Below are 21,608 nucleotides of genomic sequence, written 5' to 3' on the forward strand. Positions count from 1 at the left end.
GTTGTTGTTCGCATGCCAAATTTAACCATACAAACTAGTCCACATGTTTATATACAATATATATTCTAATTTATTCTCCCGCCGACACAGTGTTGGGGAAGTTATAATTCTTTGGTGATTAAATTACAATACGAATTATAAGTTATGTAGATACTTGACCATAACTCGAATACAGGGATCTAAATAAAAGAATGTAATATAGGTAATTAGGAAAATTGTACCTAATTGATATAAAAGAATAATTTAATAAAAATAGTTTTATTGATCCCAAACCTGATCATTTTGGTGGGCTTAAAGTTTTTTAAAAATATTTTTCGAATAAGCAAAGCCGCTTTAAAATATTAGGTAGCCTGGTAGACATATAATATGTACTCTACAGTTATACGAACATTTGTCTGCGAAAGATCTTAAGCGTGTCTGTGTGTAATTACTACCACAGTACCACTCAACGATTTTCAGCAACTATAAACTATCGGTGATTGAATAACCTAAAGTAGTGACGTATAAATTTCACTCTGAATTTCAAGTTAAATGTCTAATAGTACAAAAATGTTTAGGTGAGCCACACCGAAACTCTCATTTAATTTTCCGTAAAAAGTGAAAACTTTAACAACTATAATTGTGGACGCTGCAAACTCAGCCCAAATTACATGACATTTTCACTAAACATTTATCTTAGCATTTGCTATACACCATAAAATATTCAAAATATTTTGATTTGTTTTGAGCTGTTATGTAATACTTTTTAATTTTTAATTTTATACAACTATTACATATCAATATTACATTACATGATTAAAATATATTTAACGTCATACAGTGTGTATTCTCACAAATTATACAAGAATAATTATTATTTAAATTGTTATACTGTTTGTTGATTTGTTTAAATCACAAAATACAATGTAATAACCCGCGCGAATTCATCTCGGTCGTGTTCTCAAGGAGAATAGAGAAAGCTACACTAGTCAGGAACAGCTGATAAGAGCCTAAATTGAGTGTTTATTTGATAAGGTTATCACGCCGCGGTGCCTGAATACTGAATAGTGAATGGCCGTAGTGTGCCACAATTACTGTGCAATACATCATAATCCTTTTCCATTTCCACACATTTTCACTTCGCTCCTCCTACACTAATTGACACTGCTACCGGTCGTGTTAATCTAATGACCACTGCGGAGGACTTAGAATTGTCGGATTCGGACAAGGTTCAACCTTGGAGCACAGACAGCGGCATGGAATCGATGACCGACAGCAATAAGGATCTAACGCCAACGAGTGAAAACTTTGATGACGATGAAGAAGTTCGTTGATACATTTATATTATATAATCAACATTGTTTTATACCAGCACTCTTTAATACATATTTTTTACCATGTGCAGGATGAAACTTTGGGTGAACGTCTATGGGCGCTGACTGAGATGTTTCCAGATTCTCTAAGGAACAGCACCAAAAAGATAGTTAATACCACTGGTAAAGTCATCTTAGGTAAGATATTAGTCCTCACTCACCACAAACCGCCGACTAATTCAAAACAATTTACAGAAACTTACTTTTTTGCGTGCACTTCCACATGGTACGTCTCAACAACAGCGGCTCTGTTACTTATGCCTGTATTATTTGAAACTGAACGCATACAAATGGAAGAAGCGCAGAAAAATCATTCAAAACAAGTAAGTGTTTTAATTACATATTTATTACTAAAGAAGTATATTTTTAAGTTCAATAATACAATTTTTGTTTCGTTTTAGCTTCTTCTTGGTCCTGGTAGTGCTGGCAACTTGGGTGGTGGAACTACTATGTTGCCCAATTAATATATTTTCGTCGTATATTATATTTTTAACCTATCTACCTTAGTTTATTATTTGGCTGAAATAAATTTTTGTATTAAATTCACGTAGACTTGGAATTTTATTTTTATTACTTTTTTTTTTACTAGGGATAAGTGAATTTAATTTAAAAATATAATAAAGACACTTAAAAATAATATTTATTATGAAACTTGTTTACAAATCTGAATATCAGATAATTATGTTATTTAAACGTGTTTGAGTAGTCCTATATGTATGTCACAACTAATTTAACAAGTTTGTATTAATAAAAATGTATATTATTATTTGAAGATTTAATTCCTTTCAACTTACAGAAATAATTAATTTTATCGCGTTTTTACATACAATAATGATTTTTTTTTCTCATTGCTATTGTTTACAGGCAGCTCTATTATATAATTCTATAAGATTTTGTGTAAGTTAATTAAACAGTTTTGTAAAAGTACATTTTTCAATTATCACAAGCTTACTTATCATTTTTACATATGTGTACAATTTTAAAACGTTGGAATACTTTATAAACGCAATCATTTTTACAAGAAGCAGGTATGAGTTTAACAACACGTTGAATTACTTACCATTTACCATTGAGCCATTTCACCATTCATTTTCTCATGTACTCATGGAAAAGGAATTGTATAAGTGAAACAGCATCGGACTAGCCGTGGCCTTAAGTCATGTTTGTGTAAGAGGCTTTGAAATTTATAAAATAATTGTCGTCTAAGGTCTACTGTCTTTGGTACAGGCAATGACGTAAATTGGGTGGTGCAAATGTAGGTAGTACTTGCATCACCAGAAAATCATAAAAATTTGTTTAGGTACCTATAGTTTCTATTTTCAAAAGTTCATTAAACAAGTATCTATAAATATTTTCTTGGCGTCTGAAGTATTAGAATAAAATCATAAACATTTTAAAAGTATTTTGAGTTAGAAATTCATACACAATTTTCTATTTATATCCAAGATTTGTAAATTGTACACAAGATTCCTCATACCTTTGCCTACCTTGAACAAAAAAAAAAGTTCAACAAATTTTTTATGAGCATTTGAAGTTAAAATTTGTTGACATTGGATTTGTAGCTATATATTAAAGAATTATCATTGAACGATTATTTTATTTTGTTGCAATTCAAAAACGAATAACAGTAGATACTTGACATTTTCACCCTGTTTATTTTTTAATTTTCTAAAATTTATAATTTTTTACGGTTGACTACATTTTTGATGCAGATGATTTAATAAAGAAGAATCTTCAATAAAACGTAATAAAAATAACTCGGGTTAAAAATGTAATGATGCATATGTATCCACATTACTGTAAATTGTAATTAATTTAAATGTGAATATTTTTCAATTATAGGTGCTATTTGAAATAGTATTGATTTAATCCTTATAACAAATAGGTTGGATCCCATTTTCCCAAAAGTTTCATTGTTTTTGAGGTCAATAAAACATAACGGTGTATAATTGGCTGGATTTATTATTTATTAACAATATCAATGAGGGACTAAGATGATAATTAAATAACTAAAGGGAATAAATTGTGATAAATGTCATACATGTATTCAATGTGCAATGTGCTTTATTGATTATACAAAAACTATAAAACCACTTGTAATCAAGTATTTTTTGAACTTGAAAATGTAGAACAAAATTTTGTTTAACATTAAATGGCTACTCTATCCTATTGTCAGTCTACACAAATATTATATACTCATCATAGACATAACTAGACCTTAATATTTGAGGGGACTCCAGCCTAGCGTTTTTATAATAAGTAAATTAAGTGGGGGGGGGTTGCCTTTGCACATTACATTTATTATTATTTATTAATAAATTATCAATTAATATTTTTTTGTACTATTGTGTGCATAATATGAATCATAAAAAAGTGGAATGAGGAACATTAATGTTTTGGTTACATATTCAAGTTTTTTATTTCCTTAATATATAAGTGGAAGTTAAAAAAAATTGTATTTGTAATATAATAATAATAATACACTAGTCATTACAGTTTAAGCCCCTGCTCAATATAAACATTTTTTTTAAATAATGTCTTCTTTATTTAGAGACATTTGATAAATCTCTTTCAATATCTATAAAACACAACTTAGAGAATCGATTTGGTAACATAGTTGACCTTATAATATCAACGCATTGCTGAAAATGTTTTTTCACTATTCAGATGTGGAACTTGTTGGAACAGAAAATTATATATATACGCCCTAGTTACGTCTGATTCTCGTAAGAAGTAGATTATGTAAAAGCAATTTTAATGACGAGATAAATAATACTAAAAGTTATTATAAATAAGTAGGTAATATAATATATTAGCAACAGTGCTATTGTCGTTGTCTTGTTATATATCATGTACAAGTTACAAATATACACTATAAAATGTTGTTCTTTTAAAATATATTTAATAATTTAAAACAAAAAATTAAAATATTAATGCCATGTTCCCTATAATAAGGCATAACATGAGTCCTTTTTATTGATTCCTTTTCATCTTGTTTCAATAAGATACCTGTAATAATTAATTATATTTATAAATGTATAAAATTCTATTAGTATATGATATTATACTTTGGAAGCAAATATAGAGTTGTACCACACATATTTTTTTTTATGATTTTTAGCCTTCATAGTCCTCCACAAACCTTCTATCTTTTGAGGCATTGAGTATGTACATTAAATACAATCATTGTAATCACATGGTAGAGTGCATACAACTAGAGTCCCGTAACCATTAGTAGATCGTAATCTACGGTAGAGCATACAGGCAAGGTAGCTCATTAAACGGCATGTCACCTAAAATCATTAATGTTTGTAGAAAAATATGTGATAACTGAGAGTCAAAAATTGGTTGAAACAAAAACAAATATGAGGATAATTAATTGTTTTATTCTTCATGATACCAATATTATACACTTAATCTTATTTTATTTAACACCTATAATAAATGAGTTTTTGTAAGAAAAAGTTTTTATTATACTTTCCTACTATTTTATTTTATATCTATATATATAAAAATTAATTTTTGTCTGCCCGTTTGTCCTTAATGCATTCCTAAACAGATGAACGGATTATTATGAAATGTTTTGTGTGTTTGAGTGTTTCTCGGGATGATTTAAATTCACAATTGGACCCTGTTGGTCCAGGGAGAAGCTCAAACGGGTATTTTGAGATTTACAGTAGAAATTGTTGTTTATAATTGGTTGCCATTGGTTAATCGGGCAATCAGGTGTAAGCATGCATCAAATCTAATGTTGAGTTACACTTACTGCAGCAAGTTAACCCCAAAAGGAGTTGAACAATCACAATTTATTAAATTATTTCATTTTTTACGGGCAACAAAGCACAATAATAAAATAAAAAATGTTTACAAAATTGATTGATTTATGTTTAAAATAAAATAAATAGATTATATTTTGATTAGTTTTTTCAAGGCTATTATACTTTTTTAAGTATGGAGCCTCTTAAAAAATGTTCTAGGGGCTATTGGTGTGCCAGGTTAACACTGGAGTAAAATATAATAACAATTTGTTCAAATCATTTACTTAATTTATTGATTAGTAATTAGTAGGTATAATGTAATAACCCATAAAACAATATTTTAAGTGATTTAGTTGATTTCAGACAGTAATTCATACTTAGTTTTCCAAAAGATTTAAATAGACTGTTGTCTATACATTGTTAGTAAATTAACTTTTTTTTAAATTAATTTATAACCATGCTTGATTCTACCATTGATTCTAAATTTGGTGGTGCAGTATATTTAATTTTCTTGTTATTTTTCTGATTTTTTCTAAAGTACAAAAATAAAAATATATTTTAGTTTGACAGTAATTATATAAAATAAATAAATAAATAATTATTTGTATTATTACTTATTTCCATAATGCTGCAAGAAACCCTTTGACATATTATGAATTTCTCTACAGTGAATATTTCGTTCTTCGGAATTCCAAAACTGTGTTTGACATGTTTCAATGAAACATTTGAACTAGAATTTAATATAAAAAAAATCAAAATATTTTAATTAAATATTAATACTTTTAAGTAATACCATTGGTTTTTTAACAGAGGAGACTTTAAAAAAGTTATCATGTGTTTCGCTCAAATGTAAATCCAAGAGATGTGCAGATTGTAATAGTTTACGACAGTAAATGCAAGTGTAACGATGATTTGAATTATAATGTGAATCGTAATCAGCCATTGATGTGAAACTTGAAGTACAACCATCTACATTGCATTGAAAATTATCAGTGCATCTGAAAGTTATTTTAGTTATTCCCAAATTTAAAATTCTATGCAATAGAATAAAATTGTTTACCTTTGTTCATCGGATTGATCAATAATTTCAAAAACTCCTACTCGTCTATAAACTTTTAACGAATCGTCAACTGTTTTGAAAAGGTCATCGACTAAATTCTTATGCCCTGTGCCACGAGCAAGTAATAGTTGAAGTTTCTCCATGCTCGTCATAATTTATATGATTAGAAGTACAGCGATATTAGTTATTTCTTATATTATTAATTATTAGAAAATACAAATTACAATAATATTAAAAACCGGTGTTTTTTTTTTCATAGCATAAACAATAATTTAACAAAATTGAAAATATACAATATTATCACGGTTATCGGGTTATCTACAACCACGGTCTTAGAAGATAAGGTTGGACAACTATACATTATCAGCATTCCGCTTAGTGAGGCAAATCCATTTCAAAATTTGGCCGCTGTACAATTAATAATTGAGCATTGCACTGAGACTTTTTTTAAGGTTATGGCATTATAGTATTATACAAGTTTAAAATAACCTTCGAAAATAATATAATAATATAGTCCATAAAAATAACCCCGAATTCCATATAAATATTGTTTTTAACCTCAAAATAAGTCTAGCCGGCAGCAATTATGCAGCATTCTATGCTAGCAGCCAGTGGTTGTGCACCACAGAACTAGTACCACAGAATAACCAGAAGGAAGCTGAGCGCTGAGCTCTCAAAAATCTGTTTAGTTTGTTGGAATATCAGTGAATCCATGTATATAACAAAAATGTAAAATTTTTTCTGTCTGGTCATACTGATTTGCTAATGTTTACATGCATTTGCAAGTTGCAACTTTACTTTACAACTTACAAGCACGATTTAACTGATTTAAGATAGACTATTACATTTAAGACAGTCTCGTAACAAACAAAGAATAATGGAAATATCTTTCTAGACTTCTAGTACCACCACAAAACAATATTATCATGGACCATGATTGAAATAATGAAACCATAGACCTATAACAGCGCATTGCCGCATTCCACTCCGCCCTGCCATCAATGTACGGGAATCGTATAAGTGAAAGAAAGAAGAAAGAAGAAAGAACATAAAGTGGGGTAATCATAGACCTATGAAACTAATACTGTATTTCCCCTCCTCTTTTACTCTATATCGTACCCCTGACCTCTCTCTAAGCGCTGTCCATTAGTTAATAGGTCTAAGGTTGAAATCGTAGAGTAAATAATACTACTAATGGTTGAAATATAAATATAATTTAATAACTTCTCTAACTTCAACCACTAGGAAAACAATTAAGATACCTCTGGTATAATTCAGTTGGAAAATCGACGGCATATACGGTTTATTTTTTCTTATATTCCATATTTTTGGAAGATATTTTGCGTTTTATGTAGGTACTTTAACATATTAAACGCGTGTATAATAAACAACCATCCCCCGACCGGGCATAGCAGAAACTTACGGGAGCCCAATCGAAATTCTGCCAAACAAACACACACGTGTTAAAAACCTACCGTTCCAACCCCTACTACATAACCTTACAAACAAGCTAATGACCTTAGTCGCCGGGCTTAAAAAGCTCAATAAACAAAATAAATTCAAAACAAACAACCAGTTGGTATTAGAATATTTGTATAATATTATGTTGAATGTTGTATTAAAATTTTTGAAAATTATTTTTAAAAAAATGTAATTATTGATTGAGGCATATTGAATTATTTTAAATCATAAAGTTTTAACTTGAAATAATTTTACATTGTTTATAAATTATGCTTTATGACAATGCTTAAGAGGACGCCACACGGGCACTCTGACTTACAAACATCATTTACGTTCACAATAACACATTTAACATTTTTAGTGCGTAGTTTTATATTTAATTTGTTAATTTTATATATTATGTAATGTGTGCAAGCTAAGTATGTTATTGATGATACAAATTCTACAGTGAAAACACGATAAACGTTTTTTTAACGATTGGCCTGGTGGTGGGAAAAATTGGCCTCTTTGATTGTTTAAAAAACTGAAACGGCGCCCCTGTGCCTAGTGCATACAAACCACAGATATACACTATAATATTAGTATACAAACATAAACCGTAAATTGGTGTAATAATATCACATATTTATATTGTAAATAATCTGTATATGTCACAACCAGGATAGGAAGATAAATAACAACAAAATCAACTGATGGCAAAATTAATATCACGTTTTTATTGTTAAAAGTCAAATCAAAAAACTACGAGTCTGTTAAAGGAAGGTTGAGAACCATTGTGCAGGTATAGGAGCGTTCAGTAGTGGTAGGCGACCGGATATCCGGCCTTGTAGGCTGGGATGTAAGACTTTTCGTATTTGCCGGGCCAGTATTTGCCGTCATCCTCCGGGTAGCTTGGGTATCCGGCCTTGTAGGCTGGGATGTAAGACTTTTCGTATTTGCCGGGCCAGTATTTGCCGTCATCTTCGTGCAGGTAGCTCGGGTATGCGGCGGCGGCATAAGCTGTTACCGGGTGTGCTGCTGCTGGGTATGCAGCGGGTACGTGGTATGCAGCTGCTGCTACTGGGTAGTTATACGGGTAGCTGGTGTAATCAGAGTATGCGTATGAAAACGATCCTGGGGCTGAGGCTGAGTATCCCAAAACCGCTGTGGACAAAAAAAATTTTTAACGTCACTGTTATATACCTATAGGTCGAAATCGGATTTTCAATTAATTTTGATTTGGACGGGATTTCATATATTATCTATATGGATAATAATAGGCTATAAGTGCGTTATCGTGTGAAATTTATTTATATCATTTATTGGAACTCACGAGCTGGGGCAGCAGCGATGTAGGCGTGTTTCTTTGCTCTTACTCCTTCTTCGGCGGCAACGGAGTACACGGCCAAGGCGATGAATATCTGTAGGGCGGAAAACCATTATAATAATATTGCATTTGCAATTTGCATATAATTCTGATTTGATGTCATAAATAAAATATACTGTGTGCTGTGTAGAATTCTAACCACGAATCGGAATAATTTTTATTTTATTTTTCAGTACCTATTAATAATATTAAATTTTAAATTCACAATCTGCACAATACAATAAAAATGTAAAATATATTATTCATTGTGCACGGCTTGAAAGTCGTTGCTACCTTTTGTGTGTGTGTAGGTAATAGGTATATGCCTCAGTGGCTTAACGCTTAACATTTAAAACTAATACAAACTCAATAAAAAATTATAAATTTATCGTTTTTATTATGATATAAGCGGTACAGTGTAGCCGTGTACCTAAGAATTCATAAAAAACAAAAAAATACGAAAAATATATCGCAGCACGCGTATAATAATATATTGATGTTTTCCTTTACACGCGATATCAGAAGCTGGTTGATTCAAATCAGATATGTACCACGTTTTGAAAAATTGTCGACGGTTATTCGGCAACTACCTATAAATTGTATCGTATTTTTAACGATATCATATTATCGTATACTCTTATGGCTTATGGCCTCATCATTAAAATAATAGCAATCATGAAATATAGGAATTTATTATTTAATACAGATTAATTACAGAGTAATTAATAATTATTATCGTAAACAGGAAACACCCCAGAAAGCTTATTAAAATGAAATTTTGCGTATAGATAATGACTAATGGTTAAACATGTTCGGAAAACATTGAATAACGGTTATAAATATTATTAAAATATATTTCATAGGTATATAATTTTTAATTGTATTTGAAGGCCTCCACTCGTTTATACGCTGCTTGATTGAAAACGTTCGCCATTCGTTAAGGCGAAATTATATTATTCATTTATATCGATAGTCTTAAAAAAGTCAAGAATTTTTTCAAAAATATTACATCAGTATAACTTATTTGGGCATTTGCACTTTTAAAGATCGATCGAAAACCATTAAGTCGTACATTGTAACTATAGAAAAATAACATCTAATAGCCGCGATATTATGTAGTTAAAGTCACTCACCAGATACTTGAAAGAAGCCATTTCGTTTTTGTTGGTTTCTTAATGCGTTGTCTACAACGGATCTGCAAACTTCAACCTGTGGTCAATGTATGTACTTGAGATTTGAGTGGATGTAGTGTGATGCCAATTGTGGGTACCACAGTCCTTATATATAAACAGCTGGTACCTACCTAACCACTGTAATCTGAGGGGTGGGTATTCCGGCCCCTACCAAACATACAGGGCGTTGCCCGGTCGTAAGGACAAAATCCAGATCGAGTAAATTGTACATTATTATATAGGAACCTAAACTGATTACTTATTTGTTATTTATACATACCGATCAGTGGAGAGTGCACTACTAAACGGCGATTCGAGGTGACAGTGGCCTTGGACCTTGATTGTGTGGAAGGAAGACTAGAGGAGGGCTAACCAACCGCACTTAAAATAAAATCAACAATTTTTAAGCAATGAAATAAAATAATGATAATAATAAAACGCACAGACACAAAATTAGGCGTTGCCGGACATGATGACTTATACTTATTATTTCACACCCACTGCACATGTGGACACTGCACACTGCCGCATAACATTATATTATAGGTACAAATTAATATATTATCATAATGTAGAAATAATTAAATATTATCCAAAAAGTGACGTTGCTATTAGCTGTCACCGTAGAACGTGTTGATCACTTGTTTAACTATTCGATGGCTTAAAAGGCTTAAAAATCAATATTAGTAGGTAAGTTTATATGGCTATAGGTTATTGCAGCAGGATTTTAACTATCAAAAATTTAGTATGCTTGCAAATTACGTATTTGTATGCTTCTTACAAATTACAATATTATAATATACGGTTACAATTTGCGTACAACAGAATGTTGAAACTTTTTTTAAATTTTTCTGACATTTTGGGGAGGGATGCAATCCCTCTAGCCACCCATAAATACGCCACTACCTTCATCACTAATTTTTCTCAAAATTATTTAATGTTTATTGCTTAATAAAGGAGGGGATTGTAACCAACCTTAAAAAAGTTTAAGATATCTTACTTGTATGCCACTAAAAGCTCCTCTTATTGTTTTTAGTAGAGTTTAGTCTTTAAAATTAATATGACCTGTATTAATATTTAATACTGTGTAATAGCCATTAGCCAATAGGTATATTAGAACCAAAATAATATTGATAATACCTATTGGCCAAATAGGAATTTATTAAAAATTACAATTTACATTTTTTAATCAAAAATAATTTTAAAAGTTATTTATTTATTTGATAATTATATTTATTTAAAAGTTATACATGTTTCAAATCATTAGGTTACAATTCAAATGTTTTCTTTACAAAAATTATATTGCTTCAATAATAATCTAAAAACATAATAATGTGAATTAAAATATTTAACTTAAATACTCACGAATATATTTATATATTTATGACTTAGGGAGTATATTATAATATACAAGCCGGTACGTTTTTATCACAGGATAGATTATTCGCTTGTTATTGCATTTAATATTACATAATATATTAATATCCAATTTGCATAATGTTTTTTATATCTGTAGAAATGGATTAAAGATACTCTCTTAAATAAAAAATAAAACATTATCCTGCTACTGAGAATCTGCATGCAGTCTCATAATATTATTAAATTCAGTGTTTATTAATTGAATTAAAATTTTAATTTAGAAATGATGTATTTCGTATCTCTAAAATATACTTCCAATTTTGTATTTAGCGCATTAATACACAAGCACATTTAGATTAGTTTTAATAATATACATTAATTATGCGACATTATTTGTATGCGAATCAATTACTGCAATTAAGATTATACTATAGGTCATCAAATTATGATATAATAGCAATCAAAAGACTTCAATTCATTCCGTCTTTAGTATGTAAACTGTAGCGATTAGTGCAACTATGTTTTACACTGTTTAGAAAGAAACTCGCGTTTAATGGTGTTTAAAAATGCCATCGTCAAATATAGACGGAAATGAAAAGGAAAAGTCTGCAGTTGTGTACGATTCAAATTCTTCCAAGCCAAATCTTAAAGGAGATTGGTTGAATTTTTCCCTGCTGTTATTATTGTACACTATGCAAGGTTTTCCTTTGGGTCTTACTTCAGCTATACCGATACTTTTGCAAAGCCAGAATGATGTATCCTACCAGGATCAGGTAAATAATCAATACAATAAAATCCAAATCATCGATGGTATATTAGATTTGCTATTGGTTCCAAGAAATCGTACGTCAATATTATACTATATAATATCATGAGAATATTGTATTTTTTTTTCAGGCTCTATTTAGTTTAGCCGCATGGCCATTTAGCTTAAAACTGTTATGGGCGCCTTTAGTGGACGCACTCTACATACAAAGAATTGGAAGGCGAAAATCTTGGCTCATTCCAGTACAATACTTAATGGGTAACACATTTAATTTTCTTCATAACGCTTTTACGATAAACGAACATAGTTCAATTGACAGAAGTAGGTATATTAATAAAACATAAAACAATTAAATATTTAAATTTTTAGAGTAATAGTTTTTCGTCCGTTCTTATTTGGTGCTTATATAGGTAATAATATATTCGTACTAAGCTGGGTCGAAAGACATTAATCATTAATGTCATTTGATTTATATAATACAAGCAGGGCTGTGAATCTAATGCACTAAAAAAACATCAGTATGCACATGCATTTGTATGCACTAAACATCAAAAATTAACTTAATAAAATCAACTTACAGATACGTTATGTAAAGCATAGGCGGAACTACAGGGTGTGCCTTGGCACACCCTAATGTAAAAAAAAATTAATAATATTTAATAACATACATACACATTAATTGAATTTCAGTTTTTTATTAGTAAAACTTCAAGTGTTCAGAATAATTCTCTAAAATAATAATTGCATGTATTTTTACCAATTGTTATTTTACATTGTTAATGAAGCCTGGATGTTTAGACTTCAAATCACTTCAACGTATTTGTTTATCGACTATCATTATTTCTTAAATTATATTCAATGTTTTGACACGAAAACTTCGATATAATTATAGTAGTGGGCGCCAGGCGGTGATAACTATTTTATTTTCAGCGAAAAAATATTGCCTTTTCTCAGAAACCGACACCGCGCTGATATCGATGGTTAAGAAATAATACTTTGGTAGTTTCAAGTTTGGTATTTCATTTAACGTGATGTCGTGATTCGAACAACTCACAGACACCATAATTTATAGTATCGTTAACTTTGTGTAAAACAAGTAACAACCTCTATGTCGAACAGGAATTAACGGTCAATGTTGAAGCTGCTGAAGGTTATAGAAGAATTTAAAAGTTTTGTGCCATTTCAAAGGCGATTGTTATTATAAAATATAAGTTAATAAAATAAATTTGTATCATAAATACATTATTCTAGTGTTGTTTCAGTTTATTTAGTAATAAATATAAAATAATAATTTATAAATTAATATATTATAAGATTAAACAATAAATTATCATAAGTATTGCCTACTTACATATTATTACCCATAGTAATATTGTATATTATTGTATCAGCCAATAGCCATATAGATACATATTATGTTATACAATAGGTTATACATAGTATAATTGGTTAGAGTACAATGGTCGGATACTTAAAATATATTATTAACTTTAGTTTATTTTATATACCGTCCTATGGAGGACATTTATGAGCTAAAAAAAATTCATATTGGGGTTAATTTGTCTATAGTTTCAGTTCTGTATTATAAAGAAACAAGTAGAAAAAAAGGCCGGGCACACTCAAATGTAAAACTCTGGGTCCGCCTATGATGTAAAGTATATTATATGATACCAATAAATAATAAAACAATATTAGATCTCTATTCAATCAAATCTAAAAAGTATAATAAAAAAAATAGATACCTAGGTACCTATAATCATTTTTCCCAAATCATAAATATATAATATTGTGTTTTTTATAATATAAAAAAAAGTTTTATACATTTATGGACTAACATCTAATATATTCGAAAAATGCAGTATTGAGAATGGTTCTATCTTGAATTTAAATGTGTGTCTCACTTAATTTTAATTCAGGATGAAATTCAGCGATATGCAAAATAATTAAACTCACAGCCAGCATATTTAACATATATCAGTTGGAAACGTATGTATGTGTAATGTATATATATATATATTATCTCAAAATTCAAACCACCTTTCAGAATCGCAACATTTATTAAACGTTAACTTCTAAATATATTTACGAAAACAACCAATAAAATAAACCTTATGAGTTAAAATATATTTCATTTGATTTGCATTTGATGTTTGAAAAAAATATTTCAGTAACAACTGAAAAAAACTGATTTAATTTTAATTTTATAATAATTCACCAATAATTAGTAATTACTGTCAAATTAAATTCGATAACACGTAATGACGTACGCTGTAGTACACTTGACTGAAAACATGGACTTGTATAATATATATTATTCATATAATTATACAAGCAATACATACATTGTTTCACGATTATCAAAGGGTATAAACAAGGCCAACTGGATATTATACAATACATTTATGAGCAAAATGTATTCAAAGTTTACTTGTCCTACTGTCTTGATTTTAGAACTAATTTTTATTTTGTAATGGGGACCAAAAATCCTAGTTGTGGCACTATAGTATGTTATATTAGTCATTAATATAATATATTTCAATATTTGTATTGTATAATGAATATATAATAACTGCCACAATTAAGTACATTTAATTGTATTTATAATAATTTGTGTTGAATAGGAACATGCTTCCTTTATATGGCTAATGACATTGATGATTTATTACCTAACACGGGAACCCCAAATATCATGGTATTGATGTGTATGTTCTTCATCTCTAACTTTCTAGCCGCCACGCAAGATATCGTTGTAGACAGTTGGGCCCTGACAATGTTAAAAAAGTGAGTTATATTTTTCATATAGGTACTTTTGAACTATTAATTTAATTTAATACACTTTTGTCTTTTACAGGAATAATGTGGGTCATGCATCCACGTGCAATACTACTGGACAAGCAATTGGCGTGATGTTAGGTTCCGTGTTCCCGATATTGTTTGCGTCTGAAGACTTCTGTAATAAATATTTACGGGATACGCCCATTACAGGAGGATTAATGACTATGAAAAGTAATAATAGGATACATTTTAGAAATTAGATACAACATTTACTTACTAATTAATTTACTAATTTTAAAATAAAATGATTATGCAGACTCCAGAAGGATTTAGGAATTAAGTAACATATATTTTATGTCTAAAATTGCATTATTATTTTAATTACTAAAAATTAGTCTCAATATTTTTTTTTCAAATCCTTGAAATATAGATGATATAAAATAGATTTTTTGATGAATATGTATACAAGTGCTTTTAATTTTAAACTCGTAATGTGTATATTATTTGAAATTGTTGTCATATTTTTAAAATATATTTTAAATAGGTACCTACTTGATTTCCACTATAAACTAATTTAATTTATTATCTAGGTATACTATACGTTTGGGGCCTGATATTCATCTGTGTTACAACGTTAATTGCCATATTCAAAAAAGAAAAAGATTGTAGATTAGAGGTTGATTATGTGAAACTCAACGTCGTTCAAAACTATACGCTACTATGCGATATTATAAAGCTACCTAGTATCCGGATATTGGCAATAGCATTACTAACAGCAAAGGTAAATATTATTATGTTTAAGGATTTACTACATTTTCTATTTCTATGGCACTCTCGTTTGTGGACCATTTTTCTATTGTAAAAATTTATAGGAATAAATTTACATTGTAAATGTTATACGAGTTTAATTTTGGAGAAGATAACCTATAATATATTTCCTAATCGTTGAACATCCGAAAATTTAAACTGTAGTTTTATAATATTTAAATGTGTGTATATATAAATATTTTCTATTAAATACTCATTTCAATATTATGTATGGATATGATTATAAATGTATAGGAAATTGGAATAATCAAGTTGTAATTTTTTAAGTAGTTGTAATAAAATACGTATACTTACACACGGACAGCTATCGCGATTGTATTAATTTGAATTATATACATCAAGGTTGGATTTTCTGTGACGGATACTGTGACGTACTTGGAACTCGTTGATGCTGGTGTATCAATAGCCGACATTACTGTTATTAACACAGCTATATTCGTGGTGAGAATACTTATACCACTAGTAACAGCAAAGTACACTTCCGGACCAAAACCAATGAGCATATATTTAAAATCTACAGCCATAAAGTAAATAAATTCAAAATATTAAAATTATTAAACTAATAAAACTAGTGACAATTTTCATAAAAAAAATAACGTACCAACTGTACGATTTATTGTTTCGCAAAATACTGGATTGGTACATATATACTATATAGATATATACCGCTTATTGTAGGTACGGTTCATATTCAAATAAGCTGTATTTATATTTAATCATCGCATGCCACCTGGCTGCAATTCTAATTATTTCAATTGATTTGAATATTGTGCCCTTTGGTTCAATTTCAATTTATTGACATTGTTATGAATTTAACTTTAACATTTGATACCTTTTAACACTAAAATTTGCTTACACAAATCTTTAGCATTCACGTTTCTTAATCTTTAAGTGTATAGTAACACTGTAATATTTGAATGCATTTCAGATTAATCTGGAGCTCAACATTTATCTTGTTGGTTTATTTTACTCCAAAGTTGATAATGCAAGATGGGGTCATAAATATTCCGATGTATTACTATGCTACTTTAATATTAATATTATTTGTAGACGAGGTAAGTAAACAACATGCTTATAAATAATTTATACACTCACTTAAATGACTTGGTCATAATAATTAATATCACGATACCAGTTATTAAAATTGAAATAAATAACGTGATTTTTTAAACCTTATCTTATATTTAAATTTAATTGTTTTGATATTCCTGTTGTTTCTAAGTGTTATGGACTCTTAAAAAATACAGCTTAATAATTTTTTTTCACTCTCAGGGAGTTCTGATTTACATTCTACCGATCTACCAAAAATATATAGTGAATTCAGTTTAGAAATGAAAATTATTTTCCCAGTTTTGTACGTACTTCATGAAATAATTTCTTAGAAAATCCAAAAAGGATGAATCTTTTTTTAACCAATTACACAACTTAATTTTACTTGTGCTCGTGATTTAATAAAACTGTACAATTATATTATAATATTATTAAGTTTAAATTTAGCAGCAAAATATTTTTTATTTATCTTTTGTTTTGTAGATCCTATCTTACATCATGTTTGTTGCTGTGTTATCTTTTTTCTCTCGGATAAGTGACCCTCGTTTCGGCGGTACTTACATAACATTTTTAAACACAGTGACAAATTTGGGAGCTACATGGACGTCCACAGTGGCACTTGGAGTAATTGATTTATTGACATTTAAAAAATGTTCATTCGATTCTGATAATTACTGTTCTACATTAGATTATAAAAACGTAAGACAATATTATACGACTATTAAATTTACACACATAATATATTATAATTTAATTTATTAATTTGTATTGACTTGAATGGTTATATATTGGAACTGTGAAAAGTATAACTTTGAGTTTGTTTAAATTATTAGAGTAGGTAGCTAGTAGCTACTATATTATAACTTTACCTTTTATTTGGTTTGGTTTTCAAATATTGAACTAAAAACATAAGTTCATAATTTAAGTTGTTTTGTTAATCTTATAGAAAAAAAACTTTAAGTACCTATATCAATACGTAGTTTTGATATATATTATATAGTATCTATATCCTTCAAAAAGTGATAATAATGAACATATTTTTAGATTAATTTCAATATTTAATTCACATATTATAAATAAATATCAAATAATAATATTAAACACAGTATATAATATAATAATATATGTTATATATTACTGCTCATAGTAGATAATTTATAACTAATTAAAATGTTTATTGTGTTTTAAATTTTTTAGGAATGTGAAACTATCGGAGGTGATTGTGTTACAACAGTAGATGGCTTCTACTTAGGAACACTTCTAAGTGTTACATTTGGATTTGCTTGGTATGGTTTTTTTAAGAATATTATTAGGAAACTTCAAACGAAAGGATCTTCTCATTGGATGGTGAATATTAAACCACCGATTGCAGAGAATATCTAAATGTAATATACTACATTACTACCTATGACTGTATATTGTATAATCATGATAATTAATTTAATTGCCTACTATATAGATAAATGCGACTAAAATAATTATACTTTGTTATGTTTTTTATTAAGTATAATTATTTAATTAAATTAAATTTAGTAAAAATGAAATCTACTATTGTTAACTGTTAATGTTAGGTTAACTTGATAATATTATTATTTAATTAATAACTTTTTCGAGGAAAAAACCGAATAAATTGTATTCATATAAAATCAATAAGTTAGCTTTAGTATATTAAATAATAAATATTGATCTCATGTTTTTTTTTAATTAATAATTTATTTATTTTACTCTGTTAAATAAAATATTTCTAATTGCAAAATATATTGTCTTATAACTTTGTTTGGAACAAAACAAAAATGTTAGGCTTCACATCTGTAGCTTCACTTGACTAGGTATTTTGTCTTTTAAAGGATCAACATACGAATGTTTATAGGTACATTCAATCATTACAGATGTAAGTTTAGCGCTATTAATATGTATACCTAATTACATCACGTGATTTGTATGTATGTTTCTGTTTCGATAAAATCGAGAGAAGCCATTTGATATAGTGAAGCAAATCTAGTCGATTATTTCAATTAAATGTAATTCTGCATAACGCAACGAAGCATCGCGTTTACATAATATATTCTAATATTCATATTGTGTAATAGACATAATAATATAGTGTCATTATTGAGACATTACTACATAAGTGTCTCAGTGGTGTTTTTACTGGAGTGAGAATGTGGGATAGGGGGATAGATCTCCCTGTAATTTTTTTTTTCATTTTGCCACCTAAAGAAATATATTTTTATAATACAGAAAAAATACGTTGTAGTACTTGGCATACAAATGTTTTGACGATGAGTAACCTGCATATTATGCCCAAAGTTGATTTTGAACATAACAAAAATAATTGGATAAATATAAACAATATATTATGTATTATAGGGTTTATAGGTTTTATGCTATTAGCTACAATAGCTGGTACTATAAATGTATTGTAAAACCTATATTAGCTCTAGCCCAACTAACCGATCGGTTGAACATCAATATGTACAATATGAATAAAAACAATTTGACCGTTTAATCAGCAATAATAATAAAAATAATAATAATACCGAATAAACTAATAAGCCATTCAGACCTTCAGGAATTGGAACAAAGGTATTGTTTCCAACCACGGGACCTTGTAGCGACCTTCAACTCATAAAGAATTTGTACTTTAAAAAAAACAAGCTGGTGCCACACGTATAACGACCAGGCGTCCAAAAATATTGGTTATTACTTATTACGGATCATGAAGGATCCACAGGAAATAAACCCACATAAATAACATATTCGTAAACAATGCGTTAAATCGGGTGAAAAATGACGTCGAAATAACCTTTTTATCTATAAGAAATTGACTTGATGCCGGTAGTCGGGATAACGGAATTGAGACTCGTGGTTTTCAGGAAAACGTAAGAATACCAAATTACTAATTAGGTATCATTAATTTAAGTTAATTACAGATGTCCAATGTTATAATAAGAACAATAATCGCTGTATACTAATTGAGTCCCAATACATGGGCGAGCAGACTTAGGACATATAATAGACCTATGTATGTGAAAATGGGAAAAACATTTTCTGGTAAATGAAATGTATAGTAATTATTTCAATGAAAACTATAAATTAATTTACTAGACATTAGAGGACAGTATAGTAAATAAACTAGTGAACTAAATTTCATACTTAGATCATCAACATTTTAGTAAAAAAGTTCTACTAGAATCCATTAAGTAATATAGTTGTTACTATTGTTTATTATTGTTATAGTTGTAACAATTTAAGTTGATTTAGGTTCTTGGTATACAAATGCGTGCTGAAACATTTTGATGTTGCGAAAAAAAAATTGCCAGGTCAAAATAAAGAAATGCGTCTATTTACGTATTTTGAAATTCTATATTATCGATTCATAATAATCATTTAAAAAAAAATCTTGTACAACGACATAAGATACACTCTGTATATACGTATTTATTCCAGTGAAGATTACGTATCTCGTTTATTAAATAATTTATTAAAATACAATATATATTCTCTTATTATATATAATAAGTAATAACTATAGGCTTATCTATTGAATACAAAGACGCCAACAGTGCAATAATTGGACAGTGATCAAAATTAATATTCGACGTGCCTTTATATTAAATCCAGAAAAAGTATAAGTGAAAGTTTTTGTGTCAATGGTTCCTGATGACGAGAGGCTTAAAAGATTAGGTGAGCATTTATGTGATGATTATATTGACCAAACATTTAAATTTAATCCGAAAATATGGGTAGTGTCTTCAATATCAACAAACCAATCAACTAATAATAGTTGTGAATAAGTTAGTTAGATAATTGCGTTTCATTCTAAACTTAACACGCGTCACGGGATTCACTAAAGTAGGTACAACGTAATATATTTTTGTAGGGAATTGAACACAGATAAAACCAGTAAAATTAATTATTATGAATTAAAAAAAGTACCTAACGATCATTTTTGACGATTATTTAAATAAAAAAATTGATAGATTCACTTATAATATTAAACTGGCATCAAATCACTACCTAGTTTAAAATATGACAATTTAATTTAAACAAAAAATTGGCAACGTAACTTGGAAGAAAAATTAAACGACGATGGCACCGTGAAACAAACAAACTCGACGAGTAATGTGCCTCATATAGTAGCTGAAGAACAAGTGCCCGTCGGTCCTTTTTAACGAAATGGACACAGGTTACAACTCACAAAATAAATATAACATGCAAAAAAGAAAAACTTTTATTGCAATCTTGAATTTTCCTTCTACACTCGAAATTATGGAATTTTTATTAGTACGAGAGCATACTTTACATATCGAAAACTCAAAACATTGAACTCACAACCATATAGGAGGAGAATTTAAACTTGTTAAGACGTAAATGGAAGGTATAAAGGGTGAGGAATGGACAGGCTGGGATGCTATACCATCCATTGCCCTAAAATATATTTGTCTAATATTATTTATTATTTATTTAAAGACTCTATAGACACCTAACGAACTGCAATCGTTACCAACTTACGATTATTAGTAATCTATAATATTGTACAATTTTGATTGAAAGTTTGTTGTAACTCGGAACTTGTTTACGTTTATAAGGTATATTCAATATTTAATATTTTTTAAAACAAAGTAAAAGATATTAATATTTTATAAATAATCTACATGTTTTAAATTTGCACCAAAAAT

At 28.8% G+C, this 21,608-nt stretch overlaps 4 protein-coding genes across 7 annotated transcripts; 2 read left to right on the forward strand and 2 right to left on the reverse strand.

Moving 5' to 3' along the window:
* Nucleotides 1-1,039: 1,039 nt before the first annotated feature.
* On the forward strand, nucleotides 1,040-2,118 carry LOC132941454 (mitochondrial import receptor subunit TOM22 homolog). Its single transcript, XM_061009515.1, has 4 exons — nucleotides 1,040-1,304; nucleotides 1,385-1,490; nucleotides 1,548-1,675; nucleotides 1,754-2,118. The coding sequence occupies exons 1-4, from the start codon at nucleotides 1,167-1,169 to the stop codon at nucleotides 1,814-1,816; spliced, it is 435 nt and encodes a 144-aa protein (XP_060865498.1). The 5' UTR covers nucleotides 1,040-1,166; the 3' UTR covers nucleotides 1,817-2,118.
* A 1,980-nt stretch (nucleotides 2,119-4,098) lies between these two features.
* Nucleotides 4,099-6,483, reverse strand: LOC132941453 (zinc finger protein 511). Of its 4 annotated transcripts, none has more exons than XR_009664166.1 (5): nucleotides 6,171-6,482; nucleotides 5,904-6,108; nucleotides 5,725-5,840; nucleotides 4,446-5,642; nucleotides 4,099-4,361 (listed from the first exon to the last, which is right to left on the reverse strand). XR_009664166.1 is itself a non-coding variant. In XM_061009514.1 (4 exons), the coding sequence occupies exons 1-4, from the start codon at nucleotides 6,320-6,322 to the stop codon at nucleotides 5,555-5,557; spliced, it is 561 nt and encodes a 186-aa protein (XP_060865497.1). In that variant the 5' UTR covers nucleotides 6,323-6,482; the 3' UTR covers nucleotides 4,099-5,554. The 4 variants fall into 4 exon arrangements, 1 of the variants encoding a protein (XP_060865497.1); XR_009664165.1 differs by having other exon boundaries at nucleotides 4,421-5,642; XR_009664167.1 differs by having other exon boundaries at nucleotides 4,104-4,645; nucleotides 5,488-5,642; nucleotides 6,171-6,483.
* A 1,838-nt stretch (nucleotides 6,484-8,321) lies between these two features.
* On the reverse strand, nucleotides 8,322-10,268 carry LOC132941494 (uncharacterized). The gene is made up of 3 exons (XM_061009580.1): nucleotides 10,110-10,268; nucleotides 8,944-9,031; nucleotides 8,322-8,774 (listed from the first exon to the last, which is right to left on the reverse strand). Exons 1-3 carry the CDS (start codon nucleotides 10,128-10,130, stop codon nucleotides 8,425-8,427), a joined length of 459 nt encoding a protein of 152 aa, XP_060865563.1. The 5' UTR covers nucleotides 10,131-10,268; the 3' UTR covers nucleotides 8,322-8,424.
* A 1,713-nt stretch (nucleotides 10,269-11,981) lies between these two features.
* LOC132941493 (acetyl-coenzyme A transporter 1-like) lies at nucleotides 11,982-18,621 on the forward strand. Its single transcript, XM_061009579.1, has 9 exons — nucleotides 11,982-12,280; nucleotides 12,405-12,531; nucleotides 14,895-15,054; nucleotides 15,125-15,279; nucleotides 15,639-15,829; nucleotides 16,219-16,403; nucleotides 16,805-16,931; nucleotides 17,410-17,625; nucleotides 18,124-18,621. Exons 1-9 carry the CDS (start codon nucleotides 12,074-12,076, stop codon nucleotides 18,307-18,309), a joined length of 1,554 nt encoding a protein of 517 aa, XP_060865562.1. The 5' UTR covers nucleotides 11,982-12,073; the 3' UTR covers nucleotides 18,310-18,621.
* The last annotated feature ends 2,987 nt before the right edge of the window (nucleotides 18,622-21,608 follow it).

The sequence above is a fragment of the Metopolophium dirhodum genome, chromosome 3 (assembly GCF_019925205.1).
Source record: "Metopolophium dirhodum isolate CAU chromosome 3, ASM1992520v1, whole genome shotgun sequence".
NCBI lineage: Eukaryota > Metazoa > Arthropoda > Insecta > Hemiptera > Aphididae > Metopolophium > Metopolophium dirhodum.